Source organism: Hordeum vulgare, chromosome 3H, assembly GCF_904849725.1.
Source record: "Hordeum vulgare subsp. vulgare chromosome 3H, MorexV3_pseudomolecules_assembly, whole genome shotgun sequence".
Classification (NCBI taxonomy): domain Eukaryota; kingdom Viridiplantae; phylum Streptophyta; class Magnoliopsida; order Poales; family Poaceae; genus Hordeum; species Hordeum vulgare.
Genome location: NC_058520.1, coordinates 355,607,736 through 355,624,558, shown reverse-complemented (window position 1 = coordinate 355,624,558; position 16,823 = coordinate 355,607,736). Strand labels below are relative to the sequence as shown.

The window sequence follows — 16,823 nt, the reverse complement described above, 5'->3', positions numbered from 1 at the left end:
TTTTTTGATTTTATATTAATTTCAATTTTTATTTATTCTTCTTTAAGATAATATAAATTTTAAAAATACAGAACTAAAATAACTTCAAAAAATAGTAATATTTTAAAAAGAAAATGTTTATGTTATTGCATACAATGTTCATGAATTCGAAAACTAATGTTTAAAAAATGTTCGTAAACTACAAAAATATTCACAGAAATAGTGAATTACAAAAAGGTTCAACGAATCCAAAACATGTTCCTGTGTTCCAAAACAATATTCACAAAATAATAATATGTTAATAAATTTCAACATATGTTCCCAAATTTGAAAAAAATGTTCCTCGGTTTAAAAGAATCTTTGATTCAAAATAATTCACGGGTTTCAAAAAATTGTTCAAAATTTCAAAAACATTCGAAAATATATAGAAAGTTCACAAATGTAAAAAATTCTTAAAAAATGTTTGCAAAAATAAAATACTAAAATAAATAAAAAGAATACGACCAACATGGAAAAAATAGAGAAAACCCAAAGCAAAAAGGAAATCTGATGAAAAAAAAATATATATAAAAGATCAGTCCGGCAAGGCTATATAGAGCCTTCTAAAACAGGAAATGAGCTAGTTAGACCGGCCCAAAGTGTGTACCCAATGAGAAGGGGTATACACTTGGTCGCTTACCAGCCACCTACGCGATAGATAGCATTGGCCATATAAATGCCATTGGTCGGCCAACTCTATGATTTATTTATTTTTTGAATTTTCAAGGGGGTGGGGGCAGAACTCTTCCACCCGAATCTATTGATATATCATACAGTGGCAACGCCGCACGACCATCCAGCACAATAGATCGAAATCGGTCGCGCCATAGCACAGCGTCATAGCGGCAGGCCTTCTAAGTTGTGACAAGGAAGGGGGACTCCCGCCTGAAGACAACTGCGTTCCCCGTTTCCACAGGTGCCACCAACACAACAAAGAAAAGGCTCGAGGGGACGCAGGGCCGACCACGCGGGAGACGTCGAATAGGTATAGCTCCCGAGTCGAGCACCCCGTGGTGTCCAGCCCAAGCCCAGCCAGGAAAGCACACGCAAAGGGGCAACTGAAGATCAGGTGGTTCGGCGTTTTCAGGGCAGACCCGCACTCAGAGCATCTCCAACACCGTGCCTAAAAAACGACTTTACCGCGCGCTGGTCGCCTAGTTTTGCGCGTCGCGCAGCGCTGGCTCCAACAACCGCGCTATAATGCAGCGCGCGCCGCTCCAGCAGTGTCAAAAAATGCAGCGCGCATAATTTTTTTAATAAATAGATTGCATTTAAATAAAAAAGATACAAAGTTATTTTACATAGATAGCAACTAGATAGGTAGTTCGAAAACATAGATAGATAGTTCGGTGCTAGATAGTTCGATAAAAAAATACTAATCCTAGTCGCTCCAGTCATCTGCACCACCATCGTCGTCGGTGTCGTCGGAGGTTGACAGCCAAATGTCAAACCATCGTTCATCTTCTTCAGTGAAGAAGGAACTCCCGCCTGCATTGACGAGGTCGGCCTGCGCACACGCCAAAGCCTTCCGACGACGTCTATCCAACCGCTCCTCGCGGCGCCGGCGCGTGTCCTCCTCGCGACGCCGTTCCCAGTACTCCTGCTCGTAGGCGACGTCTTCCGGGTGGCGCCGGCGCCACTCCGCCATGACCCACTCGTCCTCCTGGGCGACGAGGAGGCGGCGCTGCATCGCAGTGTGCTCCGCACGGTCTTGTGCGGAGTTAAGACGAGGCGGCGGGGCCAGGTCAAATGCCTGTTGGAGCGTGCGGACGTCGGGGAAGTTCATCTGCAGTCGCGGCCTGCCTAGGCGCCACGCCGCCGCGTCGAACGCGCGGGCGGCCTCGTGCGCCGTGTCGTACGTGCCGAGGCTCAGTCGGAGATCGCCGGAGCGTATCTCGGCGTAGAACCCGCCGTTGGGGCGCTGGCGAACGCCGCGGTAGCCCGATGCAGACCGGCGGCGGCAGCGGCGCGAGAAGGGAGAGAGAGGGCGGCGCGAGAGGCAGGGAGAACGCGGCGGCGGCGCGAGCGGCAGAGGAAGAGAGAAGAGAGAACGCGGCGCGAGAGGCAGGGCAGCGCGCTGCCTTTTATGGCGCGCGCGAGACGCGGCGCCGCAAAAATGGCGCACGGGCTGCCGCCTTTTCGCGCGCGCGCGCTAGCGGTTCCCGGGCGCGCGGTTTTCCCGCCGCCGCTGGAGCGCGCATTTCAGTCCCGCGCGCGGTAAACTGACGTTTTTTAGCGCGCGCGCGGCTTTTTACGCACCTGTTGGAGATGCTCTCAGAACACACAACGCCGCTTGGCTCGACAATATGCTTCTTCAATAGGGCGTCGCGGGTGTGGATCCTGCCCAACGAAAGAAGCCACGAGAAGAACTTGACCTTAGATGGGACGGGGGAGCTCACCGCGAGCTGCGACAGCTTGTACGCGACGGAAGAGGCGAGCCCACCCCCTCCCCCCCCCACAAAGAGGCAAGATCCGTACGTCTGCAGTTACTACAGAAGTCTGACCCACAAGAGGAAGCACCAGGAGATGCTCCCGAGCGACAGCGGCGGACCAGGGCCGCGTGCGAGCGCACCAACGAGGACCGAAATCTCCAAGCACGTAGCGTGAGAGGCAAGGGCCGAGAAGGCATGCCGCAGAGGCTCGCAGGGGAGCCAATGATCCTCCTAGAAGGATGTCATCCTCCCGTCCCCCAGTACGACACGAAACAGCGAGCGGTAGAGCGGCATGAGGCCGCGGAGGCACGCCCAATGCCCACCGACAAGCGCAGAGCCCCGCGAGTCGAGGAGGAGGTGCCCGTTAAAGGAGTTCCAGACCCAGGCCGCCCATCTCGACGGAGATGTAGGCCCTGTTTGGATACTCTAACCGAGTTAGAGGTTAGAGTTAGATACTAACCCTGAACTAACTCTAACCCAAGGGGTGTTTGGATGAGAGGGTTAGATTGACAATAAATGCTCCTTCTCAATCATTTGGTTACTTTTGTCCATATTCACTGTCGGATTTGGTGTGGCCGGTTGTTGTGTGGCCTTCTCTCGCTCACAAATCATCACATTACCTGAATGAGCGATCCTAAGTGCTGGTGTGTCTCATCTGATTCTTTCATGCCACTTGAGAGAAGCTAAAGAGCGTGAAGCTTATGACAAAGCGATCCTAAGTGCTGGTGTGTCTCATCTGATTCTTTCATGCCACTTGAGAGAAGCTAAAGAGCGTGAAGCTTATGACAAAGCATGAACGGCTACAGAGTAAAGATATTATAGAAAATGCCATAAGAAATACCTTGCAAAAGAAAGGACTTCTTGCAGCAAGAATCATTGAATTGACATGAACCGTCTTTATATATTCTGTAGTCAGGTAGGTATTCGCCCTCCCTCAAGCATCCAGCACGACCACAATGCACCATCCAACATGATTTTTTCAACTTTTTGACTATTTAGATTTTACGGATACGAAGGAAACAGAAACGAGTATGCAGCACCATGTAGCCGATGCAGCATCTTAAGCAAGAGCTAGTCGTTCTACGTGGCGAGCACGCGGACCCCAGACCCCCTCCTCCTTTGCCCGACACACACGGTCCCACCAACTCTATGATTTAAATTGTATTCCAGTGATCATTAATCAATAAAACCTATTGAATTATACTCACAATAAGTAAATATGAAAATGCTTACGAAATATCAATCCTTTTCTTTTTGAGCCAGGGAGAATGAATCCAGCTGTGCCATTAATTATGCAAATCCTTGATGTGAAAGAATAAGTACGCACAAAACATACTAGAAAAAATGAAGCACAAATCCTCTGCACCATTTGGCGCATTGTCTACGAGTATGACTTTTCTTGGACAAAGCAAGTGCACAGCGCCCTCAAGCAAACCCCTACGTCGTTGACAGAAGGAAACACGCAACTAGCAGTAGCTAGCAAACGGGTAACCACATCAAACAAAGCTGGATTAAATTAAACTAACTTCACAGATCGACAGAATCGATGTGGCAGCTAAACAGAGCAAACAAGATCGATAGGTTCGATTTCAGAATCAATAGGGACGGTCAACAGTTAATGTGAAGTAGTACGTACGAGAGATTGCGCTTGAGCCGCGGCTCGTAGCCAAGCAGCCTCAGCTTCTTTGCGTCGTAGTCGTCGCCGCCGTCGGCGGATATCGCGGAGGCCTCGTCGCCGGCGAGCCGGCTGTAGCTGCTCTGCCCTACCATGCTCACTCTCCTTCTGCAGCCTTGAGACTAACAACAGTGGCTGGGACTGGGAGGGACGGGTGATAGCAAACCTCGCTAACTACCACTCTGAGATCCAGATGCCATGCTGATGACTTGTGAGTTATGACACGAGCTTATAATGGGAAGACGGCCAGTCCGGGAAGGAAGGGAAGACAGTCTGGCCGGCTCCACGTGGGATCAATCTCTTGTCTCTGCAAGTGTTTCCTCCCTCACCTAGGCAGGGCCGGCCCTGGGGTATGGCCGGCGGGGCGACGGCCTAGGGCCCATAGAGGAGGGGCCCATAATATAGTATCATCAGATGCTAGGCCCAGTCAAAAGGTACACGTAAGAAACCTGTTCGTCGATCCGTCAGAATCCGTGCCTCGACGCACGACGCTTCGTCTAATCGTCTCCGTTGCCCTACAGCACGGCTGCGCGGCGCCTCGCCGCCTTGGTCATACGGCGCCTAGGCCAGTTGGCCGGGTTGTCGCCGGCTCGCCACCGCGCGCCGCGCGTGCGTATGCGGCTCGGCGGCTCGGCAGTCAGGTTAGTCAGGTACTACGGCAGTGAGGTTAATCTCCCAGACTCCCACCCAGGCTCGATCGATCTATATAGCCCTGTCTACAATCAACTGATCAACCGAGAATTTCATGCTACTTTGATCAGGTGAGAATCACTGAATCGGGTGCTACAAGCCTACAATCGATCAGCCTGCAACCGATTTTCTGGACAGTCAAAAAAACAGGAACGATTTCTTTGGCTTGGACCTGCATCCATTCATCCAAATTCTGAAATTTAGTATTAGAAGAGTAATCAACATCGCCACATCGGAATTGAACACTAGTACGTAGTCTATCCATCATCTTTATTTAGTAAATAGTAATTCAAGTACTTTTTCATGTATGTCTAGGGTTTCAATCATTTGATGTATAAATTTCTAATTCTTTGTATTCTCTATTTTTCTTTTCTTCATAATTTTAGGGTCTGTCATGTTGCCTAAGAAGCTTTTTCTGATGATAACTCATGTGATGTTGATCTTGATGATTTTGTCTCCGAGTTAAAAGTGTTGCAGGCAACTTTGCCACATGGTTTGATGTCAGCTCTTGAGATTCTTCAGTTTGTTATGGCTGTAGATTGCTATGCAAATGTCTCTATTGCATATCGGATCCTCTTAACAGTGCCCGTGACTGTAGCCTCCGCTGAAAGAAGTTCTCTAAATTGAAACTACTGAAAAATTATTTGAGGTCTACTATGTTGCAAGATAGATTCATTGGCTTGGCTATGTGCTGCATTGAGAAGGATATCTTGGACAATGTTGATCTTGATTGTGCCCTTAATGACTTTGCATCAAGAAACGCCCGAAGAAACTTTTTCTGAAGAATTAAATTCTTATTTGAGGTAATCATGTTATTTTAGTTTCATTTCTCTATCTTGTATTATTATTGTTGATTAAGTAAGTTGAAATTTCATTATTATTATTATCGATGGAATCAGTCAATTATTATAGCTAAATTTTAAAGTAAAAAATATATGATTTTAGAATATAGGGGCCCATGTTGTGGAGTTCGCCTAGGGCATCCTGAAACACAGGGCCGGCCCTGCACCTAGGCCTTGTTCGGTTACTCGAAATTAGTTCCCCTAGTGGAACTAATCCCTGCAGAGATTTGGGTGTCAGACTTGACCCCCATAGGGGTTGACTCCTTGTCATACCTGGCCAAATGGGCCGGCCCGGCCCGGCCCGTCCTAATTGTGTCAGGCCTGACCCGGCCTGTCCTAATTGTGTCAGGCCTGACCCGGCCTGACCCGTCGTAATCGTACCAGGCACGGCCCGGCCCGCCTGGGCCCAATTAATATACGGGCCGTGCCATGCCGGCCCGCATGCCAGGCTATCAGGCCCAAGCACAGCATGTTGCCTAATTGGACCGGTCCGCGGCACGTTAGGCTCACGACACGCTGGTCGATTTTGATTTAAAAAAATAAAACATGCCAAAAAAATCATTTCCCCCTCCCTTTTCCCGTGCCCCCCTCCCGCCCAGCCGCCCCTGCCCCACTAACCGCCCCCAGATCTATCGGCCCAAGACGTGCCCCCCGCCGGCCCGCCTCGCTCCCTCCTAATCGGGTCATGCCGTGCTGGCACGCGGGCTCGGGGTGGCGGCCCGGGCACGTCCCACGACGTGCTCGTGCCTGGCCCGAGCACGATTAGCCCGTGCCGGGCCGGGCCCGTCTCGTGCCTGGCCTGTGGGCAGCCGTGCCGGCCCATCAGGCACGTCCCGTTTGGCCAGGTCTGCTCCCTGTCACAAAAAGATCACAATCTTTTTCTTTCATTCGGTTAAGCATCCGCCCCCGCTTCGATTGCGTCGATGAGAGATTTTCGTACGAAATAGAGAGACAAAGCTGATTTTTTCCACGGATGGGCAGGAGCTGATTTTTTCCTCGCGAATTTCATGGATCTAGACCGGGAAAAGACCCGCTTGAGGCTTAATCGAATACGTCAAAATGAAAAGACGGAGATTATTTTCTAGTGGGGTCGACCCGCGTTGATCCCTGTGATTTGGGCCCAAAACCACATAGGGAAGGGCGTAACCGAGCATAGTGTTAGGGCATATTTATGCCTAAGTAATTTTGGTGATTGAGGACAGTACCTTAGTGGACTAATCGTGTGCATTGAGCATTTCAGATAATACATGACAAAGGCACAAGACGATTCGGCACCCTCCGTGGAATAGAAGCACGATGTCTTCTACGATTCTCTTTGGTGGTTTTGAGTCGTAGGAACGTTGTACTATTAAGAGGGGATCCGTATTGGGAAGGTTTGAGTGGAATCAATCTTGCACGCACACACTTTTTCTCCATCTCGTTTCCCTTGCAACTATGGAGCTTTTCCCCTCTCTGGTCTTTCTCTTCTTGCAAAAATTGTTGGGGAACGTCGCATGGGAAACAAAAAATTTCCTACGCGCACGAAGACCTATCATGGTGATGTCCATCTACGAGAGGGGATGAGTGATCTACGTACCCTTGTAGATCGTACAGCAGAAGCGTTAGAGAACGCGGTTGATGTAGTGTAACGTCCTCACGTCCCTCGATCCGCCCCGCGAACAATCCCGCGATCAGTCCCACGATCTAGTACCGAACGGACGGCACCTCCGCGTTCAGCACACGTACAGCTCGACGATGATCTCGGCCTTCTTGATCCAGCAAGAGAGACGGAGAGGTAGAAGAGTACTCCGGCAGCGTGACGGCGCTCCGGAGGTTGGTGATGACCTTGTCTCAGCAGGGCTCCGCCCGAGCTCCGCAGAAACGCGATCTAGAGGAAAAACCGTGGAGGTATGTGGTCGGGCAGCCGTGAGAAAGTCGTCTCAAATCAGCCCTAATTGCTCCATATATATAGGAGGAGGGAGGGGGGGCCTTGCCTTGGGGTCCAAGGACCCCCAAGGAGTCGGCCGAGCCAAAGGGGGGAGGACTCCCCCCCAAACCGAGTTGGACTTGGTTTGGTGGGAGGAGTCCCCCTCCCTTCCCACCTCCTTCCTTTTTTTTTCTTTCCTCTTGATTTTTCTTCTCTTGGCGCATTGGGCACTTGTGGGCTGTCCCACCAGCCCACTAAGGGCTGGTGTGGCTCCCCCAATGCCTATGGGCTTCCCCGGGGTGGGTTGCCCCCCCGGTGAACTCCCGGAACCCATTCGTCATTCCCGGTAACTCCGAAAACCTTCCGGTAATCAAATGAGGTCATCCTATATATCAATCTTCGTTTCCGGACCATTCCGGAAACCCTCGTGACGTCCGTGATCTCATCCGGGACTCCGAACAACATTCGGTAACCAACCATATAACTCAAATACGCATAAAACAACGTCGAACCTTAAGTGTGCAGACCCTGCGGGTTCGAGAACTATGTAGACATGACCCGAGAGACTCCTCGGTCAATATCCAATAGCGGGACCTAGATGCCCATATTGGATCCTACATATTCTACGAAGATCTTATCGTTTGAACCTCAGTGCCAAGGATTCGTATAATCCCGTATGTCATTCCCTTTGTCCTTCGGTATGTTACTTGCCCGAGATTCGATCGTCAGTATCCGCATACCTATTTCAATCTCGTTTACCGGCAAGTCTCTTTACTCGTTCCGTAATACAAGATCCCGCAACTTACACTAAGTTACATTGCTTGCAAGGCTTGTGTGTGATGTTGTATTACCGAGTGGGCCCCGAGATACCTCTCCGTCATACGGAGTGACAAATCCCAGTCTTGATCCATACTAACTCAACTAACACCTTCGGAAATACCTGTAGAGCATCTTTATAGTCACCCAGTTACGTTGCGACGTTTGGTACACACAAAGCATTCCTCCGGTGTCAGTGAGTTATATGATCTCATGGTCATAGGAATAAATACTTGACACGCAGAAAACAGTAGCAACAAAATGACACGATCAACATGCTACGTCTATTAGTTTGGGTCTAGTCCATCACGTGATTCTCCCAATGACGTGATCCAGTTATCAAGCAACAACACCTTGTTCATAGTCAGAAGACACTCACTATCATTGATCAACTGGCTAGCCAACTAGAGGCATGCTAGGGACGGTGTTTTGTCTATGTATCCACACATGTAAATGAGTCTTCATTCAATACAATTATAGCATGGATAATAAACTATTATCTTGATACATGAATTATAATAATAACTATACATTTATTATTGCCTCTAGGGCATAATTCCAACAAAAATGTCCTCTCGCGGTAGTACCGCTGGACCTAGCGGTAATACCGCTATCCCCAGCGGTAGTACCGCTGGCCCGGCGGTAGTACCGCCCCTGGTCAGCGGTAGTACCGCTCTAGGACTTTAGTACCGTCATCCTTGCAGTTGTACTACGTCGGACTTTTTGCGAAGACTTTCTTGGCGGTGGTTGGCCCGGTAGTATCTTTGCGCTACCATGGGCTCAGCGGTATTACCGCCGCAGCCAGCGGTAGTACCGCTGGAGGGTCAGCGGTAGTACTGCTGCTACTAGCGGTAGTACCAATGGGCTCGTGCTGTGAGTGAGGAAAACGGTTGGATTCTTTCCCCCACTATATAAAGGGTTGTTCTTGCTCAAGAACCCTACCTTTGACCCTCCCAACCTCCATTGTTGCTCCCTAAGCTCAAAAGTTCCCGATCTCTCTCCCTAGCCAATCAAACTTGTTGATTTCCTAGGGATTGGTTGAGAAGGCCAAGATCTACACTTCCACCAAGAGAAAATTGATTCCCCCCACTAATCCCTTGCGGATCTTGTTACTCTTGGGTGTTTGAGCACCCTAGACGGTTGAGATCACCTCGGAGCCACATTCCATTGTGGTGAAGCTCCGTGGTCTTGTTGGGATCCTCCAAGCTTTGTGTGGAGTTAGCCCCAACCTTGTTTGTAAAGGTTCGGTTGCCGCCTTCAAGAGCACCCATAGTGGAACCACGGCACCTTGCATTGTGTGAGGGCGTGAGGAGAATACGGTGGCCCTAGTGGCTTATTGGGGAGCATTGTGCCTCCACACCGCTCCAACGGAGACATACTTCTTGTCAAAGGGAAGGAACTTCGGTAACACATCCTTGACTTCATTGGTTCCACTTGCGGTTATCTCTAATCTTTACATTGTGTATGTTATTGTCTAGACTATTTCCTACTTGCCTTAGCGATTATAGTTGGTAGCATCATATAGGTTCATCACCTACTTTTCATTTTAGAGAACCTTTATGTTGCTAACCCTAACTTGTTAAGAATAATTAAAAAGTGGTCATTGCCTATTCACCCCCCCCTCTAGTCAACCATATCGATCCTTTCAATTGGTATGAGAGTCACGTCCCTTTATTAAGGGTTTAACCACCCGAAGAGTATGGATGATGATGAGGTGGGATCCCATGGGCAACCCGAGGCCATGGCCTTGACTTCGGTCACAAGGACGACTTGAATGCGGCTATGGCCAACCTCAGGACGTCCTTGACGAACGAAGTCAAGACCATGCTTAAAGAGTTAATTGAGGGAATTAAAAGTACTCCTGAACCGGCGTTTGTGGTTAAACCCGCCAACACGGATTCGGAGGCCAATTCCTCTAAGGAAGCGGCTAAAGGTATGCGACCTTCTTCCCCTCTCGAAAATAATGGGACTGGAACCTATGCCTCAGTTCCACCTCCCATGGTCTATGGAGGACCGGTTCCTACACCGCGTATTAATCCTGTTGGTCCTCCTCCTAAGCTTGTTAAGGGTGATTTTGCTAACTGGGTGTTTTCTGTTAAGTCTCATTTGAATCACAGCTCAACAAATTTATGGAGAATCATCGAGCAAGACTACTATCGTCATGACCCAAGCAACCTCACTCCAAGAGAAGAAGCGGACAATCAATATAATCACTCCGCATTATTTGTTCTCCAGTCCGCAGTGCCTCCTGAAGATCTTCCTCACTTGCGCCACTTCACTCTGGCTAAGGACTGTTGGGAGCACATTATGGTGTTTTACAAGGGAAGCTCAAGCATTCAACGGTCCAACTATGAAGTGGTGCTTGATGAGGCCGGTGAGTTTGTGATGAAGGAAGATGAGGACCCTCATGATCTCTATCGAAGGGTGACTCCTATTGCTATTGCTCTCAAAGATCATGGGAGCAAGGATGTGGATGACACATGGATCAAGCGCAAGTTTCTCAAGGCCATCATGCCATTTAACAAAGCCATGTCATCCGTCATTCGCCAACGACCAGATTTCCACTCCTTGTCTTCCAATGAGGTGTTGGATGAATTCATTGCAATGCCAATCATGAAAAAGACCGCTGATAATGCACTTGCTCGCGTTCGGTCAAATACAGCTTCACCCAACCTTGCTTTAAAGGCAAATGCTGCTTCTGAAGAAGAAGAAGAGGATGACGAAGAGGAGATATACCCTGAAGACACTAAGTATGCTTATCACGAGCACATGGCCCTTGCGTCAAGGAAATTCTGGGGCAACAAGAGGAACTCAAGGCCCAACTTCTCCAAGAATAACTCAAGTGGGTCAAGTCCAAGCAACGTGTGAGGACATGCTATAACTGCGACAATGTGAGTCACTTCGTGGCAGAATGTCCCTATGAGAAGAGGGAAGACAACGGGGGCAAGCTCATTCGCAAAGACAAAACCAAGTCATTCCCAAACAAGAACAACTTTGTCAAGAAACCCCACCCAAAGGGTATGGTGGCACTTGAAGAGTACCCCTCCGATGATGATGACGATGACGACATGGTGGCAACTACGACTGTCTCCATTGCCACCCCTTCTCCCAAGAATATGTCTCTCTTCAACGCCCCCAACGATAACCACATCGCCAAGTGCCTCATGGCCAAAGGCATCGATCAGGTAACACCCAACATTAAGACCATGATCACTACTGCTCCTTCATTGTTGAATTGTGTTGATGATAGTGATGTTGTGGAACTTAATGAGCATGATCTTGAAAAATTTATGTATACGATCAAAGGAGAACCCAAGAAGCACTTTGTTGCTCTTTTGGAACAACTGGGTGAGGCTAATGATCTCATCAAGTCTCATGAGGAGACTATCTCCGAGCTGCAAGGACATAGTCATGCCTATGCCGATGAGATTGCTGAATTATTTATTGCACTAGAAAATGAGCGCACTCTTTGTTTGGCTCTCGAGGAGTCATACAACGATGACTGCACTAAATTGGAAAAGGAACTAGATCATGCTATTGTTCTTAATCGTGTGCTTAAGTCTGAAAAGGCTACACTTGGGGTTGGCCATGACAGACTCAAAGTGGAGTTTGACACACTTGACAAGGCTCACAAGGTCTTGAAAGGTGCTCATTTCTCCCTAAAAGAGTCTCATGATCAACTCCAAGCAAAGCTTACCAAGTAGATCTCTACTTGTCCTCCTTTCGTTATAATTGATAATGCTTGTACAACTAACCCCTGTTGTGAGCATGTACATCTTGTGGAGGAAAATGCCAAGTTGAAGGATCAACTTGAGAAGGGCCTTGTGTCATGCATCCAAGGCGAGAAGAACCTAAACGACCTCTTGAGCAATCAAAAGGGTGTTGTAGGAAAGGAGGGACTTGGACTTACATCCAAGTAGAAAAGAAAAAGGAAGAACAGGAACAAACGATCCCCTACCCTCATGGACATCTTTGTCAAAGAGGGCGAAGGGACTCAGAAGGAGAACATGAACAAGGTGGAGAATGGTAGCATCAAGAAGGGCAAAACCACTCCTACCAACACAGCCGACAAACTCAATCCATCCTATGTTTTATGTCGTGCTGGTGATGGGCATGTTTATGCCAGATTTGTTGGTTCTTACTATGAGGCCATTGAATGGGCTATTTGGGTTCCTAAGACCCTTGTCTCTAGCATTAAAGGACCCATTCAAAAATGGGTACCTAAAACCAAGCCTTGATCTATTGCAGGAGTTTGCTTCCGGTGGGGTGTCATGGTTGCTCGATAGTGGAGCAACAAATCATATGAACGGAAGCAAGGACTTAGTGGTGGATGTGCATCCTTCACCATCTATGCCCACCCATGTCCAATTCGCCGATGCATCATCGTCAAAGGTATTGGGATTTGGTAATGTGGTCATCTCTCAAGAGTTATCTATTGAGAAGGTCATGCTTGTTGAGTCCCTTGCTTACAATTTACTTTCGGTTCATCAACTTGCAAATATGGGCTTTTCCACATTCTTTAATCTTGATATCGTGGTCCTTTTGTGGAGCAAGACTCTTAAAGTAGCCTATGTTGGATATGTCGAAAATGGTCTCTATGTGGTGAACTTTTCAAAGCGACCCACTAAGACTGCGACTTGTCTAATGGCTAAAGTTTATGTGGGCTGGCTTTGGCATCGCCGACTAGCTCATGTCAATATGAGATCTTTGCAAAGTCTCCTCAAAGGGGACCATGTTCGTGGACTAAAAAATGTGAGTTTTGCCAGAGATCGTGCTTGCAGTGCCTGCATTGAAGGGAAGATTCATGAAACTGCTCATCGTCCAAATACTCTCATTTACACTAAGAGGCCTTTGGAGCTCCTTCATATGGATCTCTTCGGTCCTCCATCATTTGATAGTCTTGGGGGAAGAAAGTACTACTTGGTGATTGTTGATGACTACTCAAGATACACCTGGGTATATTTCTTCAAGAGGAAGAGTGAGACTCAACAAATTGTCATCAACTTTGCTAATGAAGCTCAACGTTAACATGAAGCAAAGATTTTGATGATTAGAAGTGACAACGGCACCGAGTTCAAGAACTACACCTTGGATGAGTTTCTAGGTGATGAGGGAATCAAACATCAATATTCAGCACCATACACCCCTCAACAAAATGGTGTGGCGGAAAGGAAGAACCGGACGTTGATGGACGCGGCAAGAACAATGATGGCGGAATTCAAATCTCCGTATAACTTTTGGGCCGAAGCCATCAACACAGCATGTCATGCATCCAATCGGCTCTATGTCCGCAAAGGCTTGAACAAGACCCCATATGAGATTCTCACCGGAAACAAACCCAATCTCAAGTACTTCCGGGTATTCAGGTGTAAGTGTTTCATTCTCAAGAAAGGTGCACGTTTAGCTAAATTTGATTCTAGAGCTCAAGAGGGCATCTTTGTTGGTTATGCTACAAACTCTCATGCTTACCGTGTCCTCAACAAGTCCACCGGGCTCATTGAGGAAACGTGTAACGTGGAGTTTGATGAAAACAATGGCTCCCAAGTGGAGCAAAGTGGTCTGTGTGATGTAGGTGATGAAATTCCTCCCCAAGCCATAAGAAGAATGGGGATTGGTCAAATACTCCCCATTGACGAACCCCTTGTGGCCGAAGGAGAAGGACAATGCTCTACTCAAGTGGAGCCATCATCCTCACAAGCCCCACACGCTTCCGATGAACAAAGAGAAAACCCTCAACCAGTTGAACAAGTTCAAGGACAAGATCAATTGCTCAAAGATGGTGATGTGACCCATGATGACCAAGTGCTTACACAAGGTTCCGAATCTGCTCAAGATCAAGATCAAGTGCAACTACAAGATCTAGACCAAATAGAGGCACAAGATCAAGATCAAGAGCAACCACAAGATCAAGGACAAACCAGTGAGCCTGCTCAAGTCGAAAATCAAGTTGATCAAGATGTTGTCTCTCAATTTCCTTCTGCAACACCTAAGAGGACTACTGGTGCCAAGGGAGGATCAAAACGCAAGGCCAAGCAAAGTAACCAAGTCGATGCTCCCCAGTTATCAAATGCAGAACTCTTGGAGCGTCGCGCAACCAAGATTGCAAACAAGCTGAGAGTCAAGTCACATCTTATGAAGAATGTGCTTGGTAGTTTAAAAAGGGGAGTGTCCACTCATCAAAAAATTTGGAATTATTGTGAGCATCACGCGTTTGTTTCGTATTGTGAACCTCAACAGGTACAGGAAGCGCTCGATGATGACGATTGGCTTATGGCCATGCATGAAGAACTGAACAACTTCGAGCGTAATCAAGTCTGGAAATTAGTGCCAAGACCACAGGAGGAACATAATTTCATCGGGACCAAATGGATCTTCAAAAACAAGTAAGATTCCAATGGGATTGTGGTTCGAAACAAGGCAAGATTGGTGGCTCAAGGCTACTCCCAAGTCGAGGGTATCGACTACGGTGAAACCTTTGCCCCTGTTGCTCGTCTAGAATCTGTTCGCATGCTGCTTGCATTTGCTTCTCATCACAATTTCAAATTACAACAAATGGATGTAAAAAGTGCTTTTCTTAATGGTCCTTTAAATGAGTTGGTGTATGTCAAACAACCCCCGGGGTTCGAACATCGCAAGCTCCCCAATCATGTATACAAACTTATTAAGGCACTCTATGGCCTTAAACAAGCCCCACGTGCGTGGTATGAGTACCTTACTGAGTTGTTACAAGATCGTGGGTTTGAAATTGGGAAGATAGATCCCACTCTTTTTACCAAGAAGATCAAAGGGGATTTGTTCATATGCCAACTATATCTTGATGATATCATTTTTTTGTTCCCCTAACGAATCTTTCAATGAAGAATTTGCTGCACTAATGATCGAGAAATTTGAGATGTCAATGATGGGTGAGTTGAAGTTCTTCCTCGGGTTCGAGATTAAACAAGGTGTTAGTAAAAGTCACGAAGTATTGGAAACCACCTCTTGCTGTTGTGCTCATTTGTCCACATACGTCACTATGTATAAGTTCCAATAGCTCAGAAGCCTTCTCACAACACTTTGGAAATGGAGTTTTAGTCATCTTGGCGAGTAGGCAGGACTCGCATGTCTCAAATGATTCAAAATCAAATGAAGTTAGAATTCCATCATAATGGAGCTTCTTCATGCGCTTTTGACTAATGTGTCCTAGTCGACAACGCCACATGTATGTCGGATTTATCTCGTTAGGCTTATACCTCTTGACATTTATGTTATAGACCAATTCACCTTCAAGGTCTAATATAAATAACCCGTTCACAACAGGTACAAAGCCATAAAACATTTTATTCAAGTAAATAGGACAACCATTGTCTTTTATACTGAATTCATAACCTTGCCTCATCAAACATGAGGCCAAAATAATGTTTTGACTTAATGCAGGAACATAATAACAATTATCAAGTTCTCTTACAAATCCTGAAGGTAAATTAAGTTGCATGGTGTCGACGGCTAACGCAACAACTCTTGCTTTATTCCCGACGTGTATGTCAACTTCTCCTCTTGCAACATTTGTAGTCCTTCTTAGCCCTTGCACCGAGTTGCATATGTGAACAACCGATCTGGTATCATATACCAAAGATCTACTAGAAATATGAGCAATAAAAATGTCTATAACATATACAATAAGTGTACTTGAAGAAGAAGTCACACTTTCAGTCTTCTTGCCTATCTGGGCAAGCCATTTGCTGGAGTTCCTCTTCCGGTGACCGGTTACCTTGCAGTGAAAGCAAATGGTCCCTGTGTTTGGTCTGGACTTGGGTGCAGCTTCGATAGTAGGAGTTGCCTCCTTACCCTTTGCCTTAGCCTTTTTCTTGGACCAACTATTCTTGAACTTTGCCATGTTATGCACCATCAACACTTGATGTGTGCCTTTCTTGATATTCTGCTCTACCACTTTTAGCATCCCACGCAATTCAGTGAGTTTCTTATCCATGTCATGCATATGGTAGCTTGAGATGAATGCCCCGTAGCTGGACGGAAGAGAACCCAGAATTGTATCCGTGGACAACTCGTCCCCAAGTGGGAAGCCTAACCGATCCAGAGCTTGCATGTATCCGATCATCTTGATCACATGCGGGCTCAGTGGGTCACCCTCTTTCAGCTTATAATCCATCAAGGATCGCGAGATGTTGAACCTTTCGGTCCTTGCGTGCATTTGAAACATGCTCTTGAGGTTCTCGATCACATCGAAAGCCTCAATGTTTTTGAAATGCTGTTGTAGATCGGGTTCCATACTAGCCATCACGAGACAATTGTTCTCGTTTCACTCATCAACGAGTTTCTGGTGGGCATGCCTGGCTGTGGCATTAGCATTCTGGGAAGGTTCCTCTGGAAGGGGATCCTCTAGAACAATGTTCTTTTCTTATCGTGCGTGAGAACAATTTTCACATTTCTATACCAGGTGGTAA

General features: G+C 47.3%; 1 protein-coding gene across 1 annotated transcript in view; it reads right to left on the bottom strand.

Moving 5' to 3' along the window:
* LOC123441757 overlaps window positions 1-16,823 on the bottom strand; it is an 83,668-nt gene that overhangs the window by 17,968 nt on the left and 48,877 nt on the right. Inside the window, exons 2-4 of the mRNA XM_045118011.1 lie at window positions 6,276-6,511; window positions 5,931-6,173; window positions 4,087-4,295 (exon numbers count right to left, since the gene is read on the bottom strand). Of these exons, the coding sequence (XP_044973946.1) occupies window positions 4,087-4,295; window positions 5,931-6,173; window positions 6,276-6,511 (688 nt within the window). The remainder of the gene's footprint in view (window positions 1-4,086; window positions 4,296-5,930; window positions 6,174-6,275; window positions 6,512-16,823) is intronic.